This window comes from Primulina tabacum, chromosome 10 (assembly GCF_025594145.1).
Source record: "Primulina tabacum isolate GXHZ01 chromosome 10, ASM2559414v2, whole genome shotgun sequence".
NCBI classification, from domain to species: domain Eukaryota; kingdom Viridiplantae; phylum Streptophyta; class Magnoliopsida; order Lamiales; family Gesneriaceae; genus Primulina; species Primulina tabacum.
Genome location: NC_134559.1, coordinates 16,558,509 through 16,585,460, shown reverse-complemented (window position 1 = coordinate 16,585,460; position 26,952 = coordinate 16,558,509). Strand labels below are relative to the sequence as shown.

At 39.3% G+C, this 26,952-nt stretch overlaps 1 protein-coding gene across 1 annotated transcript in view; it reads right to left on the bottom strand.

Moving 5' to 3' along the window:
- Positions 1-280: 280 nt before the first annotated feature.
- LOC142504950 (uncharacterized) overlaps positions 281-26,952 on the bottom strand; it is a 30,921-nt gene continuing 4,249 nt past the window's right edge. Inside the window, exon 3 of the mRNA XM_075617786.1 lies at positions 281-657. Coding sequence (XP_075473901.1) covers positions 281-657 — 377 coding nt within the window. The remainder of the gene's footprint in view (positions 658-26,952) is intronic.

Sequence of the window (26,952 nt, the reverse complement as noted above, 5' to 3'; positions counted from 1 at the left end):
TAAACCCCTTGATAGTCCTCGGTAAACCCACAACAAAATCCATGGTGATAATTTCCCATTTCCACTCGAGAATAGGAAGTGAATTAACTTTTCCCGCTGGCCTCTGATGCTCTGCTTTAACTTGCTGACATGTCAAAAACTCGAATACAAAACGCAGGATATATCGCTTCGTGTTAGACCACCAATATAATAATTGAGGATCCTTGTACATTTTCGTGCTTCCAGGATGATGGAATATGGCGTGTCATGGGCTTCCTTCATAATGACCTCCCTCAAAGAATCACCAGTAGGAATCCAAAGTAGATCTCGATATGGGAAATACATTCACCTCAGAATACAGCTTTCGGAACTTCGCTGCATTTCTCACTCTCCACTTTTGTAACTGCTCATCAGAAGACTGGCCCCCACAGATTATATCTCTAAAATTAGACTGTAGTAACATGGTGGTAAGATTAGGGGCCTTGCCCCTAGCATACATTGTAAGCTCAAATCGCTGTATCTCAGACTGCAGAGGTCTCTGAAGTGATAATTGAGTAATAATTTTTGTCTTCCTACTCAATGCGTCCACTATTACATTAGCTCTTTCCGAATGGTAGCAAATGTCACAGTCATAGTCTTTTACAAACTCTAGCAATCTTCTTTGCCACTTATTCAACTCTTTTTGTGTGAAGAAGTATTTCAAACTTTTATGGTCTGTGAAAATCTTGCACTTCTCCCCATACAAATAATGTCTCCAAATATTTAGTCCAAATACGACTGCTGCAAGCTCAAGATCATGAGTGGGTTAATTTTTCTCGTGAACCTTCAACTGTTTCGACGCATAGGCTATAACTCGGTCATTTGGCATTAGAACTGCACCCAAACCAAGTTTCAAAGTGTCGGTATAAAAAAAATATTCTCCTTGCCTCGATGACATCGATAATACTAGTGCTGAAATCAAAGCTTGCTTCAACTTGACAAAACAGTCTTGACACTCGGATCCCCATACAAAATTTGAATTCTTCTTTGTTAAGGAGGTCATGGGTACTGTAATAGATGAGAATCCTTGAATAAACTTTCGATAATATCCAGCTAGACACAAGAAACTTTGGATCTCAGTTAGTCTCTTACGTACTGGCCATTCTTTCACTACCTCAACTTTACTCGGATCAACCTCACACTAAAAGAAGTTCATTAATCAACAACACACATAAGACAACGGTTTTCACTAAAACCTTTGTTAAAAAGCTTTTTAACAACGGTTTTAGTGAAAACCGTTGTCGTATAGCGTTTTTTAAGCAAAAGACAACGGTTGGGGGTCAAAGACAGCGGTTTTTAGGGTCAATGACAACGTTTCTATAAAACCGTTGTCTTTGAGCGTTTATGACAATGGTTCATAGAACCGTCATTATCGTGTTTTTTTAGACAATCGACAACGGTTTTAGAAAACCGTTTTCGATTAACGTGTTTTTTTTACAAACAACAACGGTTTGTGTATGCTGTTGCCATATTTAGCGACGGTTGTAGCGAAACCGTCGCTATTTCAAAATTACGATGGTTTGAAATAAAACCGTCGCATGTATGAACTTAGGGACGATTTTACTATTACCGCCGCTAAGTTTAGCGACAGTTTTAGCAACAACGTCGCTAAATATAGCGACGGTTAAACCCAAACCGTCGCAAAATTTAAAATTTGAAAAAAAACCTCCATAATTAGCGAAGATTATAATTATAATTATCGCTATTAACGACAGTTTTACCAATAACCGTCGCAAACTTTCTTTAAATACCACATTTCCGATCCGTTTTCTTCCACCCACTTCACAACACTTAAAATTTTTCTCTCTTACACGATTTTACCACTTTACAACATTTAAATTTTTCTTCTTACACGATTTTAGTTTCGATTTAGGGTAAATTTTTTCGCTTTAATTTTTTGTAACTTTTTAAGTGTTAGTTAATATCATGAATATTGTTAGCCTATTCAAATTTTAAGTTTTTTTTAGATTTATTAAATTATTAAAAGTAATTTTTTCTATTTTACTGAAAATATTTGCGACGTAAATCATGATCCAACCGTCGCTAAAATTAGCGATGGAAATCATGAACCAACTGTCGCTAATTTTAGCGACGGTTTATTTAATCCGTCTCTAATTTTGTAGGCGACGGTTTTTTAATCAGTCGCTAATTAGCGATGGTTTTACATAAATCCGTCGCAAATTGTAGCTACAACAACGGAAAAAAAACCGTTGTCTTTGAGGGCACCTTTTAACCACAGGGGCTTTAACAACAATTTTTAAAGACCTACGACAACGGTTTTTCATCTTTGTCGTAGGCCTTTTTTCTTGTAGTGTCAACTCCATCTTTAGAAATGATGTGGCCTAAGAACTCCACTCTATCAAACAAAAACTCACACTTGCTGAATTTTTCATATAATTTCCTATCTTGCAGTACTTGCAGTGCCGTCCTCAAATGCCGACTATGCTCCTCTTTACTCTTCGAATAGATCAAAATATCATTGATGAAGACTATAACAAATTGATCTAGATACGGCTGAAATACGCGATTCATGAGATCCATGAAGATCACTGGCGCATTGGTCAACCCAAATGACATGACCATAAACTCATAATGCCCGTAACGTGTCCTAAAATTGGTCTTATGAACATCGGACTCTTTCAATTCAACATCGATATAAGGGATGTTTTTCCACATGTTTAAGGGTCCCTAGGTGTATGTTTAAAGGCTGGAAAATATAGGACACCATTATGAAAGTAAATTGTATGTTTTAGAGTCCTAGGGTACGGTTGAAGGGCTAGGCGTGTTTGGGGCGTTACAGTTGGTATCAGAGCCTACCTCTCTTAGTACGATGTGGTTTGGGGACAAACCAAGCGGAAGCTGGTGGGCATGTGAGGCTCGGGACCGAAGAGGGCGGGAGGTGATCGCCGGTTTCATTAGGTTGCACGGACAATGAGCGGCTCCTAGCAGGCTTCTAGGTGTAGGAAACATGGATGAACCGATCTCACACCGAAATTAGAGGGATTCCGAGACTGTTCAATGTAATGGACTGTACAGTTGAAGAGGCTTAAAAGATTTGATTGGTATTACTCATATCACGAAGGTGCATCTTCTTTTCGGTAGCTAATCACATAAGAACCCTAAACTTAAGCGTGTTTGACTTGGGGCAATTCTGGGATGGGTGACCTCCTTGGAAGTTTCCTAGGGTGCGTGTGAGTGAGGAAATAAGCACGATGGAAAGACCCGTCTTGATACATTGAGGACAGTCGTCGAATCTCGGCGTTACAGGACTCTTTCAATTCAACTAATGGTATTCAGAACGAAGATCTATATTTGAGAATATCGATGCTCCTTGGAATTGATCAAATAAGTCTTCAATTCTTGGTAGAGGATATTTATTCTTACTGGTGACCCTATTCAGCTCTCGATAATCAATGCAGAGTCGCATACTACCATCATTCTTCTTCACAAACTGTAACGTCCGAAAAACCAAGCCTACGTAAACCAAATGAATGCAAATTATTTGAATTGCTTAATTATTTTATTTAATTGATTTTAAATGCTTACTTGATATTTATTAAATTATTAAAGGTATGATTGCATGATTAAATGATTATATGAAATTATTTCATGAAATTGAAGGATTTTACCCGAATGTTTGATAATAGGCTTGGAAAAGGAGATCGGAGACGACCAAGACAAGAATATTTATTTTTCATTAAATATTTTCAAGGTTTTCTAATATGATTGAAAGTGATTTAATTTTTCTAAAAATAGTAGAGTTCGAATTATTTTACGAGTCAAGCTCGAATTTTCCGGGAAGCCGGTTTTGGGAAAACGATGATTTTTTTAAAAATCAAAAATATTATTTTTGGAAACTAATTTTATAAACTTTTATATTTCAATTAAATAAAGATTTATTGGGCCAAATTTAACTAAATTGAGTAGGATTAATTTCTCATATACATGGAGGCCCAAAACCAAAGCCCATTATCATGTTAATTAAAATTAAAAATAAGAACATATGGCTTCTTCCTCCCCATAATTCAGCCTTATACCAGCCAAAAATACTCACCTACACACATACAATTTTCGAGAATTTGAGAATGAAGAAAAGCTATGGTTCTTCGTCATCCAGTTGTCTAACTTCGCACCTTCGCGAACAATTGAATATTCGAGCGTTTTAAAAGCAAAGGCACGTTTGCTAAACCTTTTTACACATAATTCAAATCATAATATGCATGTTTCAATTTTTTTTGCATGAAAAATATTTACGTTTGATGGTTTAACGTTTTGTCAAATATTTTCAAAAGTTTCAACGTTTTTACATATATGTGATCATGATATGATTTCCAACGAGTACGCTGCCAACGTAGGATGATATATTGTTAGAACATGATTAATTCAAGAGAAAATACATGCTGGAATCATGCTTGAACAAGGGATGAATGCCTAGTGTTTTTCTAGGACACAATTCACATGCTTAGCTTTCATAGGTGTGCGGCTTGGGTGTGGCCACTTGGGGCTCGGCCAAGGCTGATTGGGACTTGGCTAGGGTTGTGTACTATGGTTTGGTAGGGTCCTAGCCATGCTAGGACCCGTGACTAGTCGGTTAGGAAGGGCGAGAGAGAAGGTAACACGCGCAGCCTTGTGTCTTCGGTTCAAGGCTCGTGCGACGTGTAGGGTATGGTTCTAAGGGTTAGGGTTGGTAAGGAGCATCCATAGATGGGTTGGCTATGGTCTAGCTTGAGGTGGCTCAACCGTGGCTCGAAAAAATAGGGAAATGGCTCGGTGGGTTCTATCACGGGTCAAAATCTCGAAAATAATGAACATAATTCGAACCATGGGTCCACGAGGGTGGTTCATGGCTCAAAACCAGGAATTAAACGCCTCACGAATTATTAATTAAAGAATTAAATGAAAAGCCTCGAATTAAGCTTAATAAAATTATGGAAAATTAGATTTATTCTTAAATAATTATTTGGGATAAGCCCATGTCATTAAAAGTAAGAAAAATTCAAAATCGAGAAATTTTACGTCTAGGGGCAAAACGGTCATTTTACACTTGGGTAATACGTAAAAGCTTAGAAGCGTCCCGAAAGGTCATAAAGCCTGTTAAATGATTTTAAATGATACTTTTGTTGAAAATATTATATTTTATGATTTATGGTAAAACAATGCAATTTTTACTGTTACATTGCTATTTTTGGAAAACTATGTTATTTTATGTTTTAAAAGAAAAGGAAAAAAAATATTTTGAGGGATGTGAATTATCTGTGACTAATGATATATGATATGTGGGTGATCCGTTTTAATAAGGAATGGTGAACTTACAATTTTGTGGAGATGTCGTGTGGCAAAAAGCCCAGAGAGAGCTTGTTTACGGGAAAAGGTCCAGGAGGAGCCGGACGATAATATTTCCATGACGGATCCTAGTTGCCCGCCCCCATGGGCCATGTCGAGCTGAAGGACGATCAGTTTGTTGGAACTTTTCAAGTTCACAATCTCGATTTTGTTGATAATAAAACTTGTTAATTGTGTTACTAATGATCTACCTTAGTCATGCAGAATCTAGGATCACTCTCGAGATGTTTACATCGCAAAACTGAAGACCCAACTGATCGCACAAATTGAATCAGTCTAATTGGCTACGTCATTTGAGCAGTACAGCTGGTTGACCAGTTGATAGGTGATTCAGCAAGAAAACCTCAGAAGCCTGGCCAGCCGAAGGAGTGTTCAACTGATGAAGAAACCCAGCTGATCAGTCCAACTGAACGAATGTAAAATCAGTTCCACTGACGAGTCAACTGATTTCACCAGCCCAACTGAAAGATCAGTTCAAACTGACCAGTTCGAAGCATCAGTTAGAATCCTTCAGTTATGGTTGATGATAAATTCCTTCGAGTGGATTCCAGTTGTGGGAGAAGGTACAAATCCATTATCCAGCCAAAGGACAATAATGGACGTTGCATCAGAGCATTAAAGACAAAACGCTTCAGAGGGACAGTCATGCATAATACTAGAATTATGCATGGCTTATACGTTGTAGAACCCATATTTTAATTTAAAACGCTTCAGAGGGAATTCTTCATCGTTGTATCAGCTTAGTTTAGAAGCCACTTTCCCTCAGTGTGTGAGAACATTCTTGTTCAGTTCTCACACACATACTTTGTAGAACCCATAAATTAGACTACGTATAAGCCATGCATAATTCTAGAATTTTAAATTAAAATGATTTTATTGCATGAGTATTTAAATGCTTTTCTTTAACGTTAATTATTTTATGCAGTAGTTTAAATTTTTATCTTTTCAGTTAATTCAGTGAGGCCGGACTAGAGTTGGAGTTTTGAGATAAAATTTAAGATTTAAGAAATCATTCCCAGAGTTTTTTTTAGCTAGCTAATAAGTTAATTTAAGTTAAAAGGAGGTTTAAGGAATTATTTAAGTAACTTGAGGTAAGTAGGAAATAAGTTCATTTAGGTTCCATAATTAAGGTGTTAATTCACTAAATTATTTGAAGGATAGGTGAGGCTCTAAAGATTTAAAATACACTAACTAAACAATATTTCCCTTCATTTTTTTATTTCAAATTCGGCCACCCCCTTGGTGTCACAACAATTCTTTGACAACTCACCACCTTTGACCATTTCCTTATTATTTCTTAGGATGTTAACCCTTGCACTTTTAATCACCATTAATTAATATTAGATCATTATCCTAGCCTTGTGAGGACATTAAGAATCGGTCATGCCTCCTTAACCCCTCCAAATCATTTTGATATCAAGCCATTTCAAAATTCAAAAAGGAGAGCAAGACTTGGTCTTGCCATCCCTTTTATATTGCAACCCCTTCCCCCTCACTCTCCTAACCATCATTCCCCCTTCCTCATCACCGAATTCAGAGCCATTTTTGAGAGAAAAATTGAGAGGTGCTAGGGGAAAAACAAGAGAGAATAATCGAGTAGAAGGTAGGAAGGTAGATCCCTCCGTCTCCTTCGCGTCGCGTCGTTGCGTTCCTTTTGTTTTCTTCGAAACAGAAAATATCCAGGCATGTGTATATTTCCCTTGCACTTCAATAAAGTAATATTAACATTTTTAAACATTATATGATCATCATTTCCATGGCATAACCTAAATTGGATTAAAATTTTCAAAGGAAAATTCTGCTTGGTTTCTCTTGCATCTCATGCTTCACGGGTTGGCTTGTTTTCATTGTTTCAGGTATTGGTTCGATTCCAGGCTTCCAAGGCTGCCCCTAGGCATGTGCTAGGACATGTTAGGAACACATTTGTCCATTGTTTCGAGTCCCATACAAGCCGAAATCCAGAGATGACAGCAACACCCCATTAAGTGTCATCTTGTGCTCGATTTTTTTTTGAGTTGCTGTCCATAGAGGAAGTTTCTGATCTTGGCTGCCCTAGGGGCCTATAGCCATGGTTATAACACTTCCTTATCATGTCTAAGACATGACCAAGTCACCCTTTCGAGGCTTGGTCCATGGTTGCATCGGTTTTCAAATCAAAAGAACAAGAACAACCCCTTCCCCTTTCGGCCCTCCTCATTTTACAGCAAGTGAGTTTCAAGTATATGGTGTTGGGGTGGACCTTGGTTGGCTTTCTAGCCCTTAGACACGGTTCATACCATACCTTATGATTTCTAGATCGTGCCATGGTCAATCAAATGGCCACTGGAACGACACGAGACAGCAAGCGAAGCAATACACCTCACGCACGCAAGGGTGCTCTCGGGTGGGACTTCTCGGCTGGTTTCATGAGTGGTTCGAATTGTGGCTGGCCTAGGGCCCTTAGCCACGGTTCAAATCATTCCTTAGGATGTTGGGGAGAGGCTTTGGTCGGTGGTGCAAGCCACAATGGCCGGTAGTCTCGAAAATGACACAAGGAAGCAAAGACACAGCTGCTGTATTTTGTTGACAGCAAGTGGTGCGTTGTTTCGGAGGCCTGTTTGAGTTCTTGGTTGGCTTCTAGCCTATGGCCTTGGATTGTACAGTGCCTCATTGAGATAAGAAAGTCATGTTTTTGGCCGTTCGTGATTCGGATCAGTTTTGAGGTCGTACGAGGAATTACGGTGCGATGTGCCAAATTGACTCTCGAAAGAGCGTTTCATGTTTTGGCCTCCATTCACCAAAATTTCGACTTGCATCATTTTTGGAGCATTATTTTATCATTTTAGGTGTATTTTAGTCATGACTAAATGATGGTTCGGTGTTGGTTCGGGTTGGCACGGAGTCATGATTAAATACGAAGTCGTTGGGCGTAATTGTCTCGTTTTTGGATTCAATTACATAGTTTGGTCAAGAAAATCATTTGCACATTTTTCATGATAAATTTAGGTTGCAGCGAGCCTGAGAACGATCCAATCCATGTGGTAAAATAATAGAGGATATTTAATTATGTCATTTAATTATATTACGTGCATAAAAATATAAAATATTCATTTTTGAGATTTATGCGATATTGCTTGTGGCCATTTCACTATCATGGGATCATTGTATCATCTGGTCGCCAGTTATCGGTCAGTTCAGTTCAGTTCCACCCAGTATACTGTGGCATTAGTATGATCAGACGTTCATTACTTCACCCGGTCGCCAGTTACTAGTCAGTGCAGTTCAGTTCAGTGCAGGGGCCACTTGCGTAAAACATAATCTCAACAGAAAATTTATGACATATTATTTTATGACAGGGCTCGATTGAGCAAACATTTCACTTATAATTTTCAGTCAGTTATTCACGTATTATAATTGCTCATGATAAGTTATTTTCAAGTTATGCCTCATGACATGATATTTTTACTTCCATGCAATTTTATTATATTATTTACTCGTTATTTACAATATATGCATGCTGAGTCTTTAGACTCACTAAACTTGATTGTTGTAGGTACTGATGATGTCGGGGCCGAGGGCGGGGACCAGTGAGCTAGCTTGGGTCGGCAGTAGTGGAACCCGAGGACCTCATTTACAGCATTTACCAATTCTTTATGCTCAAAAACATTTTATCAGTTGTTGGATTACTTTAACTTGTTATTTTGTGAGCAATAATTTCTTCCGCTGCTATTTCGAACATTTAAACTTGATTTATCAGTTTATTTTGTGAATGAGGAATTTTGATTATTTTAAAAAGAAAATTTTAAATTTTTCCGCAAATTTTCAAACACTAATTTTCAGGGCATTATAGCTGGTATCAGAGGAATGGTTCTGTAAAGGATTGTACTACTACTGACCACGAGAAGCTCATGAAGTCACGTCTTCGGTCTGTAAGTTTTACATTTACGCATTTTATTCAAAGCATGAATTATTTAACATCATGTTTTCATGAAATATTTTACGTCCAGATTTTTATTGTTCAGTATTTAAATTCAAATAAATTATAGAGATTATGCATGTTGGTTACGTATGGGTTATGTATGGAACAGTATGCCACCTAGACGCATCCTCGAGCGCACTAGAGAGGATGAGCCTCGCCAAGAGGACAGGGAGGAGCAGAGGCAGGAGAGAGATTTACCACCTCCACCTCCACCGGACATGAATGCCCAGATGCTAGCTGAGATGACTCAGTTCTTCGCACAGTTTGCGGGGAACCATGCTGTGGCGACCAGGCCGATAGGGCCCGAGGCTGTCTATGAGAGATTCATGAAGATGCGTCCTAAGGAGTTTTCAGGGACGACGGACCCATGATTGCCGAGGGCTGAATCAAGTCCCTCGAGGTTATCTTCGAGTTTATGGAGCTTGGAGATGCAGAAAGAGTCCGATGTGCCACCTACTTATTCGGAGGAGATGCCCGCTTATGGTGGGAAGGAGCGTCAGTAGCCCTGAACTTGGCTACGTTGAGCTGGACACGCTTCACGGAGGTATTGTACTCCAAATATTTCACTGAGGAGGTGCGCACCAGGTTGACCACGGAATTCATGAGCCTGAGACAGGGAGATCTGACTGTTACGGAGTTTATCCGTAAGTTTGAGAGGGGTTGTCATTTTGTGCCCCTGATCGCGAATGATGCTAAAGCCAAGTTGATGCATTTCTTGGTGGGTCTATGGCTGATCTTGCGCCGTGATGTTAGGGTGTCTGACCCTACTACTTATGAGGTCGCTGTCTCCAAAGCTCTAGCCGCAGATCAGGATCAGCGTGATATCGAGAGAGACCACCAGGGCAAGCGCCCAGTCCAGGTACCACACCGCCCTCCTCCTCAGCAGCATCAGCAGCAGAACAAGAGGCCTTTTCACGGCCCACCTAAAAACTGAGGTCAGCAGTTGCAGCAGCAGCGGGGACGCCCAGCCCCGAGGACTTTTGAGCACCCAGTTTGCCCTAAGTGCTCACGCCGCCATCCTGGAGCATGTATGTTTGGCTCAGGAAAGTGTTACAAGTGTGGTAGTCCAGACCAATTACTTTTGCAGTGCCCTCAGAGGAATCTGCCTACCCAAGGCAAGTTTTTGCTCTCCATGCCACGGAGACGAACCCGGAGACCATGCTTATGACAGGTACTTTTAAGCTTTAAGTTTACATTTGGGATTTAATGTTTTGGGTTAAGATTTTTGAACATAGAATTGCAGTAGGATTGCATGCTCTGCTCAATATTATTTTCGAGAATTAGGTTAGAAGAACTTTGACCTTTGCATGTCTATAAGTTAGTTCTTGTGATTATTGGGTTCAGCTTAGTATTCCAACCATTCAGGAAGAATATTTATATCTGGTTCCGCAACAAAGGCCTTGATAGATTCAGGGGCCACTCACTCATTTATTTCGAAGGTCTTTGCTTATTTCCTCAAGGTCAAGACCGTTGGGCTAGATGTAGCCTATTTAGTAGTATTGCCTTCTGGTGAGGAGATGGAAGCTACCAATGTGATCCGAGACATAGATCTTGAGCTTCATGGCAACCTCATTTATGCGGATCTGATCGTGTTGCCGATGCCAGAGTTTGACATCATCCTAGGGATGGACTGGCTACTGCGGAACAGAGTTTTGATTGACTTCCAGCGGAGATCTGTTCTAGTTCGACCGCCTGGAATGACGCAGTTCTTATTCGAGCCGGACATGTACTTTCCTTTACCGCGCATTATTCCTTATGTCAAGGCTAGGAAGCTCATGCATAGAGGGTGTCGGGCATTTTTAGCAACTTTTATCTCTGTCCCCGAGGCACCCAGTCAGTCAGCCGCAGATGTTCCGATTGTTAGAGACTTCTTAGACGTTTTTCCTGAGGACGTTTCTTGTATGCCACTCGAGAGAGAGGTGGAGTTTTCTATTGAGCTTATGCCAGGTACGGTCCCGATCTCCAAAGCACCGTACCGACTAGCACCGACAGAGATGGCAGAGCTTAAGAAGCAGATTCAGGAACTTCTTGAAAAGGAGTTCATTCGCCCGAGTTTTTCACCATGGGGCGCGCCAGTCTTATTTGTGAAGAAGAAGAATGACTCTATGAGGCTTTGTATTGACTACCGGGAGTTGAACAGGGTTACATTGAAGAACAAGTACCCACTTCCGAGGATCGAGGATTTGTTTGACCAGTTGCAGGGAGCTTCGATATTCTCCAAAATAGATCTGCGTTCCGGTTATCACCAGTTGAGGGTGAGAGATGTTGATGTTTCCAAGACTGCCTTCAGGACTCGTTATGGCCACTATGAGTTCCTTGTGATGCCATTCTGTCTGACGAATGCGCCAGCAATCTTCATGGATCTCATGAATCGCGTATTTCAGCCGTATCTTGACCAGTTTGTGATAGTATTCATAGACGACATTCTCGTCTACTCCAAGAATCAAGAGGATCACAGCAGACATCTGACCACAGTGCTGCAGGCCTTGCAGAAGCACAAGTTATTCGCAAAGTTCAGTAAGTGCGAATTTTGGTTAGAGAAGGTGGCGTTCTTAGGCCACATTGTTTCTAGCAGTGGTATTAAGGTAGACCCAGCGAAAGTTGCCGCAGTCAGAGATTGGGTTGTGCCGCAGAATGCATCAGAGATCCGCAGTTTTCTTGGACTAGCAGGATATTATCGGAAGTTCATTAAGGGATTCTCATCTATTGTCGTTCCACTCACATCATTGACCAAGAAGAATGCTAAATTTGTGTGGAGCGAGGAGTGTCAGAAGAGCTTCGATAATTTGAAGCAAGCTCTTATCTCAGCACCAGTTTTGGTCATGCCGTCAGGGCCCGGTGAGTTTGTTCTGTATACCGATGCTTCGAAGCTCGGTTTAGGCGCAGTATTGATGCAGCATGGGAAGGTGATAGCGTATGCTTCTCGTCAGCTAAAAATCCATGAGAAGAATTACCCTACCCATGATCTAGAGTTGGCCGCCGTAGTTTTGCCTTGAAGATTTGGAGGCATTATTTTTATGGAGAGAAGTGCCAGATCTTTACCGACCACAAGAGCCTCAAGTATTTCTTTACGCAGAAGGAGCTGAACATGCGTCAGAGGCGTTGGTTGGAGCTTGTGAAGGATTATGACCGTGGCATTAGCTACCACCCAGGTAGAGCTAATGTAGTTGCGGATGCATTGAGCAGAAAAGTCGCAGTGATGGCTCATTTGACGATTCAGAGACCTCTTCAGCTTGAGATGCAGAGGTTTGATCTAGAGTCATATCCTCAAGGTAGAGTTCCCCGTCTATCTACCTTGACTATTCAGTCCTCTCTTCTTGATCGTATTCGCAGTGGTCAGTCAGCAGATGAGCAGTTAGCAAAGTGGAAGCAGAGAGATGAGGCCAAGGGCAACATCTTGTATTCAGTCAGCGACGGTATTGTGAGATACCAAGACAGGATGTGGGTTCCTAGCAGTGGTTCTATCCGAGCAGATATTTTGTCAGAGGCCCACATATCGCCGTACTCTATTCATCCAGGGAGTACGAAGATGTACAGAGATCTGCAGTTATTGTATTGGTGGCCTGGGATGAAGAAAGACATCAGACGGTTTGTATCCGAGTGTCTGACTTGCCAGTTAGTGAAGGCGGAGCATCAGAGACCAGCAGGTTTGCTCAAGCCTCTTCTCATTCCCGAGTGGAAGTGGGAGAATGTTACCATGGAATTCGTGACCAGATTGCCGAAGTCAGCCAGAGGATCAAATGCTATCTGGGTGATTGTATATCGTCTTACCAAATCAGCGCACTTCTTGCCTATTAAGACGACTTTCACCATGATTCAGTATGCAGAGTTGTATATCCGGGAGATAGTCCGACTTCATGGTATTCCAGTTTCTATCGTATCTGACAGAGACCCCAGATTTACTTCCTCGTTTTGGACGAGTTTGCATTCGACCATGGGTACGAAGTTGCTGTTTAGCACTGCTTTCCATCCGCAGGCAGATGGACAGTCAGAGCGAGTTATTCAGATTTTGGAGGATCTTCTCCGTGCTTGTGTTATTGATTTCTCTGGGAGTTGGGAGTCGAACTTGCCATTAGTGGAGTTCACCTATAACAACAGCTTCCAGTCGTCTATAGGTATGGCACCGTATGAAGCACTGTATGGCCGCAAGTGCAGATCTCCTGTTCATTGGGATGAAGTAGGGGAGAGATCAGAGTTGGGTCCATAGATTATTCAGCAAGCTGGCGATGTAGTAGTCAAGATCCGTGATAGGATGAGGACTGCTCAGAGTCGACAGAAGAGTTATGCAGATCAGAGGAGGAGAGATCTAGAGTTTGCCGTTGGCGACCATGTCTTTGTGAAGGTAGTACCTATGAAGGGTGTCATGCGATTTGGGAAGAAAGGAAAGCTCAGTCCGAGATTCATTGGACCATTTGAGATCCTCGACAGAGTTGGGACTTTAGCTTATCATGTGGCTCTTGCGCCGAATCTTGCCGGAGTACACAACGTGTTCCACGTCTCTATGCTGAGGAAGTACATGGCGAATCCTTCCCATGCTTTGAACTTTGAGCCATTGCAGCTTACTCCGAACCTGTCTTATGAGGAGAGACCAGTGCAGATCTTAGATAGACAGGAGAAGAAGCTTCGGAACAAGCTAGTAAAGCGAGTCAAAGTCAAATGGCTCAACCATTCAGAGGAGGAAGATACGTGGGAGTCTGAGCCAGAGATGAGGAGTCGGTACCGCGAGTTATTCGGTAAGTTTTAATTTCGAGGACGAAATTTCTTTTATGGGGGGGAGAGTTGTAGAACCCGTAAATTAGACTACGTATAAGCCATGCATAATTCTAGTATTTTAAATTAAAATGATTTTATTGCATGAGTATTTAAATGCTTTTCTTTAAAGTTAATTATTTTATGCAGTAGTTTAAATTTTTATCTTTTCAGTTAATTAAGTGAGGCCGGACTGGAGTTGAAGTTTTGAGATAAAATTTAAGATTTAAGAAATCATTCCCAGAGTTTATTTTAGCTAGCTAATAAGTTAATTTAAGTTAAAAAGAGGTTTAAGGAATTATTTAAGTAACTTGAGGTAAGTAGGAAATAAGTTCATTTAGGTTCCATAATTAAGGTGTTAATTCACTAAATTATTTGAAGGATATGTGAGGCTCTAAAGATTTAAAATACACTAACTAAACAATATTTCCCTTCATTTTTTTATTTCAAATTCGGCCAACCCTTAGTGTCTCAACAATTCTTTGACAACTCACCACCTTTGACCCTTTCCTTATTATTTCTTATGATGTTAACCCTTGCACTTTTAATCACCATTAATTAATATTAGATCATTATCCTAGCCTTGTGAGGACATGAAGAATCGGTCATGCCTCCTTAACCCCTCCAAATCATTTTGATATCAAGCCATTTCAAAATTCAAAAAGGAGAGCAAGACTTGGTCTTGCCATCCCTTTTATATTGCAACCCCTTCCCCCTCACTCTCCTAACCATCATTCCCCCTTCCTCATTCACCGAATTCAGAGCCATTTTGAGAGAAAAATTGAGAGGTGCTAGGGGAAAAACAAGAGAGAATAAATGAGTAGAAGGTAGGAAGGTAGATCCCTCCGTCTCCTCCACGTCGCGTCGTTGTGTTCCTTTTGTTTTCTTCGAAACAGAAAATATCCAGGCATGTGTATATTCCCCTTGCTCTTTAATCAAGTCATATTAACATTTTTAAACATTATATGATCATCATTTTCATGACATAACCGAAATTGGATTCAATTTTTCAAAGGAAAATTCTGCTAGGTTTCTCTTCCATTTCATGCTTCACGGGTTGGCTTGTTTTCATTGTTTCAGGTATTGGTTCGATTCCAGGCTTCCAAGGCTGCCCCTAGGCATGTACTACGACATGTTAGGAACACATTTGTCCATTGGTTTTGAGTCCCATACAAGCCAAAATCCAGAGATGACAGCAACACCCCATTAAGTGTCATCTTGTGCTTGATTTTTTTTGAGTTGCTATCCATAGAGGAAGTTTCTGATCTTCTCTGCCCTAGTGGCCTATAGCCATGGTTAGAACACTTCCCTATCATGTCTAAGACGTGACCAAGTCGCCCTTTCGAGGCTTGGTCTATGGTTGCATCGGTTTTCAAATCAAAAGAACAAGAACAGCCCCTTCCCCTTTCAGCCCTCCTCATTTTACAGAAAGTGAGTTTCAAGTATATGGTATTGGGGTGGACCTTGGTTGGCTTTCTAGCCCTTAGCCATGGTTCATAACATACCTTATGATGTCTAGATTGTGCCATTGTCAATCAAATGGCCACTAGAACTACACGAGACAGCAAGCGAAGCAACACACCTCACGCATGCAAGGGTGCTCTCGGGTGGGACTTCTCGGCTGGTTTCATGAGTGGTTCAAATTGTGGCTGGCCTAGGGCCCTTAGCCATGGTTCAAATCATTCTTTAGGATGTTGGGGAGAGGCTTTGGTCGGTGGTGCAAGCCCCAATGGCCGGTAGTCTCGAAAACGACCCAAGGAAGCAAAGACACAGCTGCTGTATTTTGTGGACAGCAAGTGGTGCGTTGGTTTGGAGGCTCGTTTGAGTTCTTGGTTGGATTCTAGCCTATGGACTTGGACTGGACAGTGCCTCATCGAGTTAGGAAGGTCATGGTTTTGGCCGTTCGTGATTCGGATCGGTTTTGAGGTCGTACGAGGAATTCCGGTGCGATGTGCCAAATTGACTCTTGAAAGAGCGTTTCATGTTTTGGCCTCCATTCACCAAAATTTCGACTTGCATCATTTTTGGAGCATTATTTCATCATTTTAGGTGTATTTTAATCATGACTAAATGATGTTTCGGTGTTGGTTCGGGTTGGCACAGATTCATGATTAAATACGAAGTCGTTGGGCGTAATTGTCTCGTTTTATAATTCAATTACAAAGTTTGGTCAAGAAAATCATTTGCACATTTTTCATGATAAATTTAGGTCGCAGCGAGCCTGGGAACGATCCAATCCAGCAGTAAAATAATACAGGATATTTAATTATGCCATTTAATTATATTACGTGCATAAAAATATAAAATATTCATTTTTGAGATTTATGCGATATTGCTTGTGGCCATTTCACTATCATGGGATCATTGTATCATCCGGTCGCCAGTTACCGGTTCAGTTCAGTTCAGTTACACCCAGTATACTGTGGCATTAGTCTGATCGGACGTTCATTACTTCACCCGATCGCCAGTTACCGGTCAGTTTAGTTCAGTTCAGTGAAGGGGCCACTTGCGCACATACGCGGAACTGTCCAGAGATTTTGGCGCACATGCGCGGCTTGAATGCGCGCATATGCGCGGAACGTCCAGAGAATTCGGCGCACATGCGCGCATATGCGCGAGTAAGTGGATGCACGAGACAGTAGGTCTCGCGCATATGCGCGACGATGGGCGCGCATATGCGCGAGCGGTTCAGACACAAGCACCGAGATAATAAATCTCGCGCATATGCGCGGGGCTTAGGAGCGCATATGCGCGAGAGAACTGCCGAGACACGCGCCAAGGAATTGTGTCTCGCGCATATGCGCCGATGGTGGTCGCGCATATGCGCGAGACGTGCTGCACAAAGGAGTGTGCCACGTTTTCTTATCTTGCATGTAATATATATATACGTATACAATCGATTCCTTTTTCAGAATTAAGGTAAAGAATCGAGAAAAAGACTCTGAGGTAGGATTTCGATTTGGGATTGAAGAGTTTGGAGATCCGTCCGCCAGAATTTGAATCCGACTTCGGTACTGTGTTCCTATCAACGCAGGCTACAACTGGACGTAAGTTTTGTTACGTTTAGACATGATTTGAAATTATGATATTGTCAGAATTGAATATGAATCAGATATGATGTTTCTGCTAAAGTAGGCATTGTATAACTGAAGTCAGATTAAAGAATAGTCTGTTTATGAAATTGTTATGATTTTCGAAAGATATTGATTGGGATTTGATATCAGAGTTGTGTTGTTACTAATCTTAAGTGTACAGATATTGAGATTATGAATTGTACTGTTACTGATTATGAATTCTGATATTATATTTGCGATGTTGAGATTGACGGGGATATCGAAACTGTATTGTTATGCCGTCGAAACATCAGTTGATTTAGAGTGATCAGATTCAGTAATGATTTCGATGATATCGTTGATATGAATTAGATTGTACCTTGTTCAGATATGGATCAGATTATATACTGATTTGAGTATTGATCAGAACAGGTTTTGAATCGAATTATATACTGATATTGTATTTATGTGATTGTCATTGCCAGACTGGTTATGGACAGATTGAAATACAAGACTTCGTCTTCGTCAGACCGGGAAGACAAAGGTATAATTCATGTTTTGTTTGGGGAAGACACAACTCAAATGAGATTCAATTTGAGTTTCCTAACAAAATCACATACTTGTTCTGTTTGTACTTTATATTGATTTATATATATGTACTGAGATAGGAGTGTCATTGGTAGATACGCCAATTTTCTAAACGTTCGGTGATATCGATGCTTCGGATCAGATTCACTTCGATTGTAGATTTCGATGCAGACCAGACCGAAGTTTAGGAATAAAATGTAACGCCACCCCGATTGGGAGAGTAGGTGGGAGACCTGTTACATCTTATTCACACCGGGATCCCTAGACTTAGATACGAGTCAAGTTAAAGAGTAAGAATCAGATTGTTTTATCTGTATTCACTAATGTGTCATAATTACTGATTATGTGTTATGATTTGTATTAAACAGCATGACATGCATGTATACATGTTTTATACTGGGATTTATTCTCACCGGAGTATCCGGCTGTTGTCTTGTTTTGTATGTGTGCATGACAACAGGTGGGGCAGGATCGGGGTCAAGAAGATGATGAGAGAAGACGAGTTTAGATTGGTGATTCCGGACTTATTGTAGACTTGGTTTAATACTTGGAATTTAGTAGTTGAACCTTAGACTAGTTTGAATAATTGCTGTACATTATTGTACTTATATACTGAGATGTATATTAGTTACATTCCATTACGTTCCGCACTTAAATTTTTAAAAAGAAAAATTTTTAGACCCTGTTTATCTTAATTGATAATTAAATCCCAAAGATGATTAAGAAGATGATTAGCGTCCGGGTCCCCACAACAGGTGGTATCAGAGCGATAGATCCTTTAGATTGAGATAGAAGAGAATGAGCGGGGTAGATAGATTGAGTTTTCTTTCCTTGCATGTGATTGCTAGCATGAGATTTATTTTAATGTTGATTTACATTATGTATGTTAGCATGATACTCTAATTTACTGCTTTGAAATACATGTTTACCTGATTATCCGATTTGAGTTGGTATTATGTATTATTGAGTATGAATCAGATTTGATTCATGATCAGCAGTAAGATGATCCGAGAAATAATGGAACAGGTTTGTAGTATTTGGGTTACTAATGGTTTTGGTAATCAGATATACCTCCTCGAAGAATTCCAGAAAGGGATAGTATTTCGACTGAAAATATAGATGTATCAGAAACTCCAATGGAAATACAGTTGAAAAAATTTCAGTCGTTTCAACCGCCGATTTTGAGGGGTACTGAGATGTCTGAAGAGTGTCAGAATTGGTTAGATGACATAGAACTGTTGTTTGATTTGCTTAAGTATTCAGATGAACAGAGATTTAAACTTGGTATTCCACCAGTTACGAGAGGCTGCCAGTAGTTGGTGGATTACAATCAAAGGAATATAAGAACAACATGGTACTGTGAGCACGTGGGAAGTCTTCAAAGCTGAATTCTATCGAAGATTTTTCTCTGTTTCGTACCGGGAGGATAAAAGAGTAGAGTTTGAGAATTTGAGACAAGACCAACTGAATATTGAAGAATATGTTGCCTAAATTCTCGACTCTACTGCGTTTTGTTCCTCAGATAGCTGGGAATGATGAAGCTGTAGCTGAGCAGTTCATCAAAGGATTGAATTCAGAGATAGTTGCATTGATAAATATGCAGCAACCTTACCATTTTGCTGATACTTTGAGTAGGGCAAAGAGAGCTGAGGTGAGTCTGATTCGACAACGAGAAAGATCGGGTGTGATTCCACTCCAAACACAACAACTCCCTCTTAGATTTGATAAAGGCAGTACGAGTGGAAAGCAAGATTTGCTGAAAGCTCGAAAGAAAAAGTTTAAGAAGTTAGGAAGCAGACTGAGTGGTTCGTCTAGCTCCAGTGGTTCCAGCCCGAGTTATACTGGAGTATATTGCAGAACTTGCGGAGGGAGACATCCCACAGAGCAATGCCAGGGAGTAACTAGTAGTTGCCATATTTGTAGACAGCCGGGACACTTTGCTAGAGTTTGTCCTCAGAGAAGTTTCCGAAGATTTTAGGGAGCAGAAGAACGAGGAACAGACACAGGACACACCTGATGATACAGTGGCAGGTACTGTTTTTTTATGATTATATTGCATAGGTATTGATATATACTAATGCATTCCCTACGATTATCTTTGAGTGAGTTGCATTGAGATATGCTGTATCTGTTGAGCCTGTTTGTACTATAGTATTGATTCCCTTACTTTTTGGGAAAGAAAGATTGATATCGGAGATTTTTGTGAAATATTGTATACTACAGTAAGATGAGAATGAGGTCAAGTTAGATTATGATGTACTTGTGTTTCTGATTTGACCGTATTATTGATATTAATATGCTGAACAAGTACAGAACTATTGTAGATTCCTTCCAGAAAAATATAAGATTCAGACCAGATAGGGCTGATGAGTAGAAATTCCATGGTAAGGATTCTAGATCTAGAATTCCTTTGATATCTGTATTGTTTATGACTCGATTGATACAGAAAAGAGCAGATGGTATCCTTATATATTCAGTAGACATGCTGAAATCGAGCCTAGTATTGGCAGATTTGCCAAGTGATGTACGAGTTGGTTGACGTCTTCCTAGATAAGATTTTGGATTTATTTTATATCAGGAAGATAGATTTCAGAATTGAATTGATATCAGGTACTGTTTGTGTTTTAGAATTCAGTACAGAATGATATTGAATGTACAGAATGTCACTGAATGAAGTGAAAGAATTGAAAGATCAGTAGAAGAGTACTGGCCAGGAGTTACATTTGATTTAGTGTTTCTCGGTGGCATATTTCAGTATGTTCAGAGATATTCTGATGATTTCATGCTCGTTATATCTATGATATTTTGATATATTTGCAGCATCTGATTGATTGAATCGAATATCTGAAGATTGTATTAAGTACTCTGAGAACTGTGATTATTGTATATAGAAATTATTCAGATAAGAATCTTGCTTGACACAGATTGTAGTCAGAATAAGTGATAGCTGAAGTCAATATACCGATTGATTTTGACACAGTTGAGATTGTGATCATTGACTGAGAACGATACCGATATCAGAAATTTCAGAAATGTTAGAAATTTATTTGTGTCTGAGTTGGCAGATTATCTTATCCGATTATGTTTTGAACTGCTTGGGAATTGTTAGCTTCTAGATAAATATTTGATACAGATTATTCAAACCGAATCAGAGCTGAATTCGAGAATTTCGGCAGTTCAGAGATTTAACCAGAATGTTCAGAACTTAAATTCGATAATCAGAGCAGAACATCGATCAGAGTGGCAGATATGTGATTTTTACTGTATGAGAATGATTATCGTATGATGTCAAATGTGTCAGATTTGCACGACAGAATTTGATATCGATAGTCAGAACCGAATACCAGGTAGGTATATTTTTTTAATTTATATTATTAACTGATTTGTTTGTACCAAATAGTTCGAATCTTAAATGACAGATAGTGTCAAAAACACACAATAGTGGATTCAGTTTTCATATTGGTGATTGAGAATGTATGATATTCGAACAGATAGTTTTGACATAGACAGATTAAATAAGTTGTGACAGAATTTGTACTGGAATGTTGGCAGAATTTGTACTGAAATGTCTGAATCGCCAATAAATGAAGATAGAAAGATAGAAATCAGAAGAGTTATTACAGAATAGGTATATTTCTAACTAGACATGGGGAGTATAATTCGATGAATTTCGTAATGAGATCACTATAATACTTTCCAGATTGTGATATAATATGACTGTGATTGACAGATTGTTCAATCTATATCTATTAGTTTGTACAAGATGACGTACAAACATGACCAGATGACAAAGATTGATGTCAAAGAAATGGTCAGATTGATCAGAATTTTGAAGTAGATTCTATTAGATTTTAAATTTTTAATTGAATTTGTACTTGTGGCAGAATATACCATGAGCTCTCTCATATATTATCCATCGACTGACAGATAGCCAGAGTGTACTATCCGGATATTGAGAGATATCCAGAGAGTTGCGGTGCTAGATACTAGCACCAGTTGATATGAGATATTGTCGCTGTGTGAATTATTGTACGATAATAGTTATCAGATAACTAGATGGATAATGAAATAGTTACAGACGATATATTGTACATTGAGTACTGCAGATTTCTTTGGTATAAGAATAATATCTCGGAGATACCTGAGATAGGATCTGATACGGTCAGAGATATTACAAAAAAAATGTAGCTAATTCAGAAGAGAATGAAGATAGCTCAGACCAGACAGACTTAATATGCCAACGTCGGATGGTGACGATTGGTATTTGGGGCCGAAGATTTAATATATCCTTGATTGGTATAAACAGATTTGATAACAGCTGATGATATTGATTTGGTATAAGCTGTTGATTGGTATATACGGATGTTGTATAGCCAGTATTGTGAGATTGATTCTGTCAAAGTTATTTCGAAGGGTATTATGATATTATACTCTTGAATTATAATTCCAATTTAGAATCACAGATCCGTACAAGAAAGATATTTCAGAATGAAAACTATTCTATTATTGAAAATACAGTAAGTTGACAGGGCATCAAAAAGACTATCTGAAAGACAGAATTTTTCATGAGATTAAGATTTCAGAATGGATTCATTGAGATGAGTTTCTGATTTAAACTCTGTATACATTCCTTTTGATATGTCTGAATAGATTTCTTGCGAGTTCGAGGACGAACTCAGATCTAAGAGGGAGAGAAATGTAAGGCCCGAGATTTTATTACTGTAATCTGAGATTTATCTGAGATGATTTATTTATTAATTGAGATGATTATAGATGAAACGGATCAGACCGGGAGAGCCGAAAGAAGATTTGACATTTTGTGCAAGAAAAGTCCCCGCGCACATGCGCGACATGTATGGGCGCACATGCGCGAGGAAGACAGAACCATGCGCGCACATGCGCGGCTTGATTGCGCGCACATGCGCGGAACATCAGAGAGTTCGGCGCACATGCGCGGCTTGAATGCGCGCAGATGCGCGGAACGTCCAGAGAGTTCGGCGCACATGCGCGGCGGAAGGCGCGCATATGCGCGAGTAAGTGGATGCACGAGACAATAGGTCTCGCGCATATGCGCGACAATGGGTGCGCATATGCGCAAGCGGTTGAGACACAAGTGCAGAGATAATAAATCTCGCGCATATGCGCGGGGCTTAGACGTGCATATGCGCGAAAAAACTACCGAGACACGCGCCAAGGAATTGTGTCTCGCGCATATGCGCGAGACGTGCTGCACAAAGGAGTGTGCCACGTTTTCTTATCTTGCATGTAATATATATATACGTATACAACTGATTCCTTCTTCAGAATTAAGGTAAAGAATCGAGAAAAAGACTCTGAGGTAGGATTTCGATTTAGGATTGAAGAGTTTGGAGATCCGTCCGTCAGAATTTGAATCCGACTTCGGTACTACGTTCCTATCAACGCAGGCTACAACTGGACGTAAGTTTTGTTACGTTTAGACATGATTTGAAATTATGATATTGTCATAATTGAATATGAATCAGATATGATGTTTCTGCTACAGTAGGCATTGTATAACTGAAATCAGATTAAAGAATAGTCTGTTTATGAAATTGTTATGATTTTCGAAAGATATTGATTGGGATTTGATATCAGAGTTGTGTTGTTACTAATCTTAAGTGTACAGATATTGAGATTATGAATTGTACTGATACTGATTATAAATTCTGATATTATATTTGCGATGTTGAGATTGACAGGGATATCGAAACTGTATTGTTATGCCGTCGAAACATCAGTTGATTTAGAGTGATCAGATTCAGTAATGATTTCGATGATATCGTTGATATGAATTAGATTGTACCTTGTTCAGATATGGATCAGATTATATACTGATTTGATTATTGATCAGAACAGGTTTTGAATCGAATTATATACTGATATTGTATTTATGTGATAGTCATTGCCAGACTGGGTATGGACAGATTGGAATACAAGACTTCGTCTTCGTCAGACCGGGAAGACAAAGGTATAATTCATGTTTTGTTTGGGGAAGACACAACTCAAATGAGATTCAATTTGAGTTTCCTAACAAAATCACATACTTGTTCTGTTTGTACTTTATATTGATTTATATATATGTACTGAGATAGGAGTGTCATTGGTAGATAAGCCAATTTTCTAAACGTTCGGTGATATCGATGCTTCGGATCAGATTCACTCCGATTGTAGATTTCGATACAGACCAGACCGAAGTTTAGGAATAAGATGTAACGCCACCCCGATTGGGAGAGTAGGTGGGAGACCTGTTACATCTTATTCACACCGGGATCCCTAGACTTAGATACGAGTCAAGTTAAAGAGTAAGAATCAGATTGTTTTATCTGTATTCACTAATGTGTCATAATTACTGATTATGTGTTATGATTTGTATTAAACAGCATGACATGCATGTATACATGTTTTATACTGGGATTTATTCTCACCGGAGTATCCGACTGTTGTCTTGTTTTGTATGTGTGCATGACAACAGGTAGGGCATGATCGGGGTCAAGAAGATGATGAGAGAAGACGAGTTTAGAGTGGTGATTCCGGACTTATTGTAGACTTGGTTTAATACTTGGAATTTAGTAGTTGAACCTTAGACTAGTTTGAATAATTGCTGTACATTATTGTACTTATATACTGAGATGTATATTAGTTACATTCCATTACGTTCCGCACTTACATTTTTAAAAAGAAAACTTTTTAGACCCTGTTTATCTTAATTGATAATTAAATCCCAAAGATGATTAAGAAGATGATTAGCGTCCTGGTTCCCACACATAATCTCAACAGAAAATTTATGACACGTTATTTTATGACAGGGCTCGATTAAGCAAACATTTTACTTATGATTTTCAGTCAGTTATGCACGTATTATAATTGCTCATGATAAGTTATTTTCACGTTATGCCTCATGACATGATATTTTTACTCCCATGCAATTTTACTATATTATTTACTCGTTATTTACAATATGCATGATGAGTCTTTAGACTCACTAGACTTGATTGTTGTAGGTACTGATGATGTCGGGGCCGAGGGCGGGGACCAGTGAGCTAGCTTGGGTCGGCAATAGTGGAACCCGAGGACCTCATTTACAACATTTACCAATTCTTTATGCTCAAACATTTTATCAGTTGTTGGATTACTTTAACTTGTTATTTTGTGAGCAATAATTTCTTCCGCTGCTATTTCGAACATTTAAACTTGATTTATCAGTTTATTTTGTGAATGAGGCATTTTGATTATTTTAAAAAGAAAATTTTAAATTTTTCCGCAAATTTTCAAACACGAATTTTCGGGCCATTATACACTTACTCTCAATACCACCCGAAACAGTCTTGCACAAAGACGTTAAACTTGTGTATGTAGTCTTTCTCACATAGACGTTAAATAAGTGTTGACTGGAAGTTGCGGTTTTCAGTCGTAGCTAGGAGTTCAGTTCAGGCAGTACTGTAAGTCCTAGCTGAGTAAGTTTGTACAAGTAGTTGTATAAATCAAAGTCTTCTAGTGTATCCTATCCGTGGAGATAGAAGGGGTGACGTAGGAGCAATTGAAATCTCTGAACATCCATAAACATATCTTGTGTATTTAACTGATTATCAATCGCTTTAAAATCGTTTTGATTAGTTAGAGTGTTCGTGTGTTCAGTTGTTGCCATAACTGAAATACAAGAATGCAAAAACTAATCTGTGTTCTTTCAGTTAGTCAGTTTACACAAGTTAAAATACTTTCTAACATTTCAGCTTTCCTTACAAAGGATTACTTCGAGTTTCTTTCGCTTGGTTTAAAACCAAACTCGATTTAATTCATCGGTGTTAATATTCTTAGAACACGAGCTATTGAAGCTCATTGAAGGTTGTTGTGTGCGAAATACCTTCAAAGGCGCTCGCACAAACGATCCATCACAGTCGACCAGAGGATAAAAATCTAGTCACTTTCAAGGATCAAACTTCACCCAAAATGATAAAGGATTGAAAGCTTTACGATTAAATTATTTTACAATTTACGATTTATTCATGCTTAAAAGCTATTTTTAAGTAAAAGTATGTTTTTAATGCTTGTGATTATATATGTATTACTTGCTACTCATGTTTAGAACGTGCTGAGTCATTAGACTCCTTAGGTTTGAATGTTGTAGGATTTGATGATATAAAGAGGAGCTTACGTTTGAGGGGATCGAGTTCGGCAGTACACTCCCAAGGGACATTTTTTTTCCACACTTGCTTGACAGATAAAAGATTTAGAAGGATTATTGTTAATAATTTTATTAGGGATTTTTATGCTTTATTTTGATGTTAGTTGATCTTTTTAAAGGTTAATGTATGATTTTTGGTTAGTTGACGATTTAGAGTTTTTGGGAACTTGAGATTTTAATTGTTAATTTATTATGATTTATGAAAATCTTAAGTGATTTTAATTAGAAATTTTTTAGTTTACGATTTATAAAAACAATTTAGTGGACGTTTGAGTTGGTATTAGAGCCAAGGATCCCCAAAGGGTTGTGTACTATCACTTCGAGAAGCGCAAGAAGTCATGCCTCAAATATGTGAGTTTTTACTGCTTTATATTTTACATGCTAAAATCCTTTTAAACTCTTTTATGATGCATAATATAAATGTTAGTTGCATGTTGCATGTAAAATTTTAAATGCATGTTGGTTACGTGGTTCGGACGACGTATACAGAGAAGCCTCCTAGAAGGATTTTGCGTAGAAATGATGAGGATAGACATGAGGAGGAGATTCCACAGCCCCCACCTAATCAAGATGCTAGTGCCCGTGTACTAGCCGGTATGGCTCGTTTACTAGAGCAACATGTAAGAAATGGAGCGGGGGTTAGACCAGAGGCTGCATATGAGCGTTTTAGGAGGATGAACCCCGAGGATTTTCATGGCACTACTGATCCATTCGATAATTAAGGATGATTTGATCTTTAGATGTGATTTTTCATTACATGGATATGGCGGACGCTGACCGAGTTCGTTGCACTCTCTACTGAAGGGCGACGCTTCCTTATGGTGGGAGGGGGCAGAACGAGGAGTGAATCTAGCGATATTGACATGGGAGGATTTCAAGAGGGTGTTCTATGATAAATATTTCACTTCTGATGTTCGTTATAGGCTTAAGAGAGAGTTTATGAGTATCTGTCGAGGGATTGGTCTGTTGCTGAATTTGTGCAGAAGTTTGATAGGAGCTGTCACTTTGTTCCCTTGATTGTGAATGATGCTGCTGAAAAA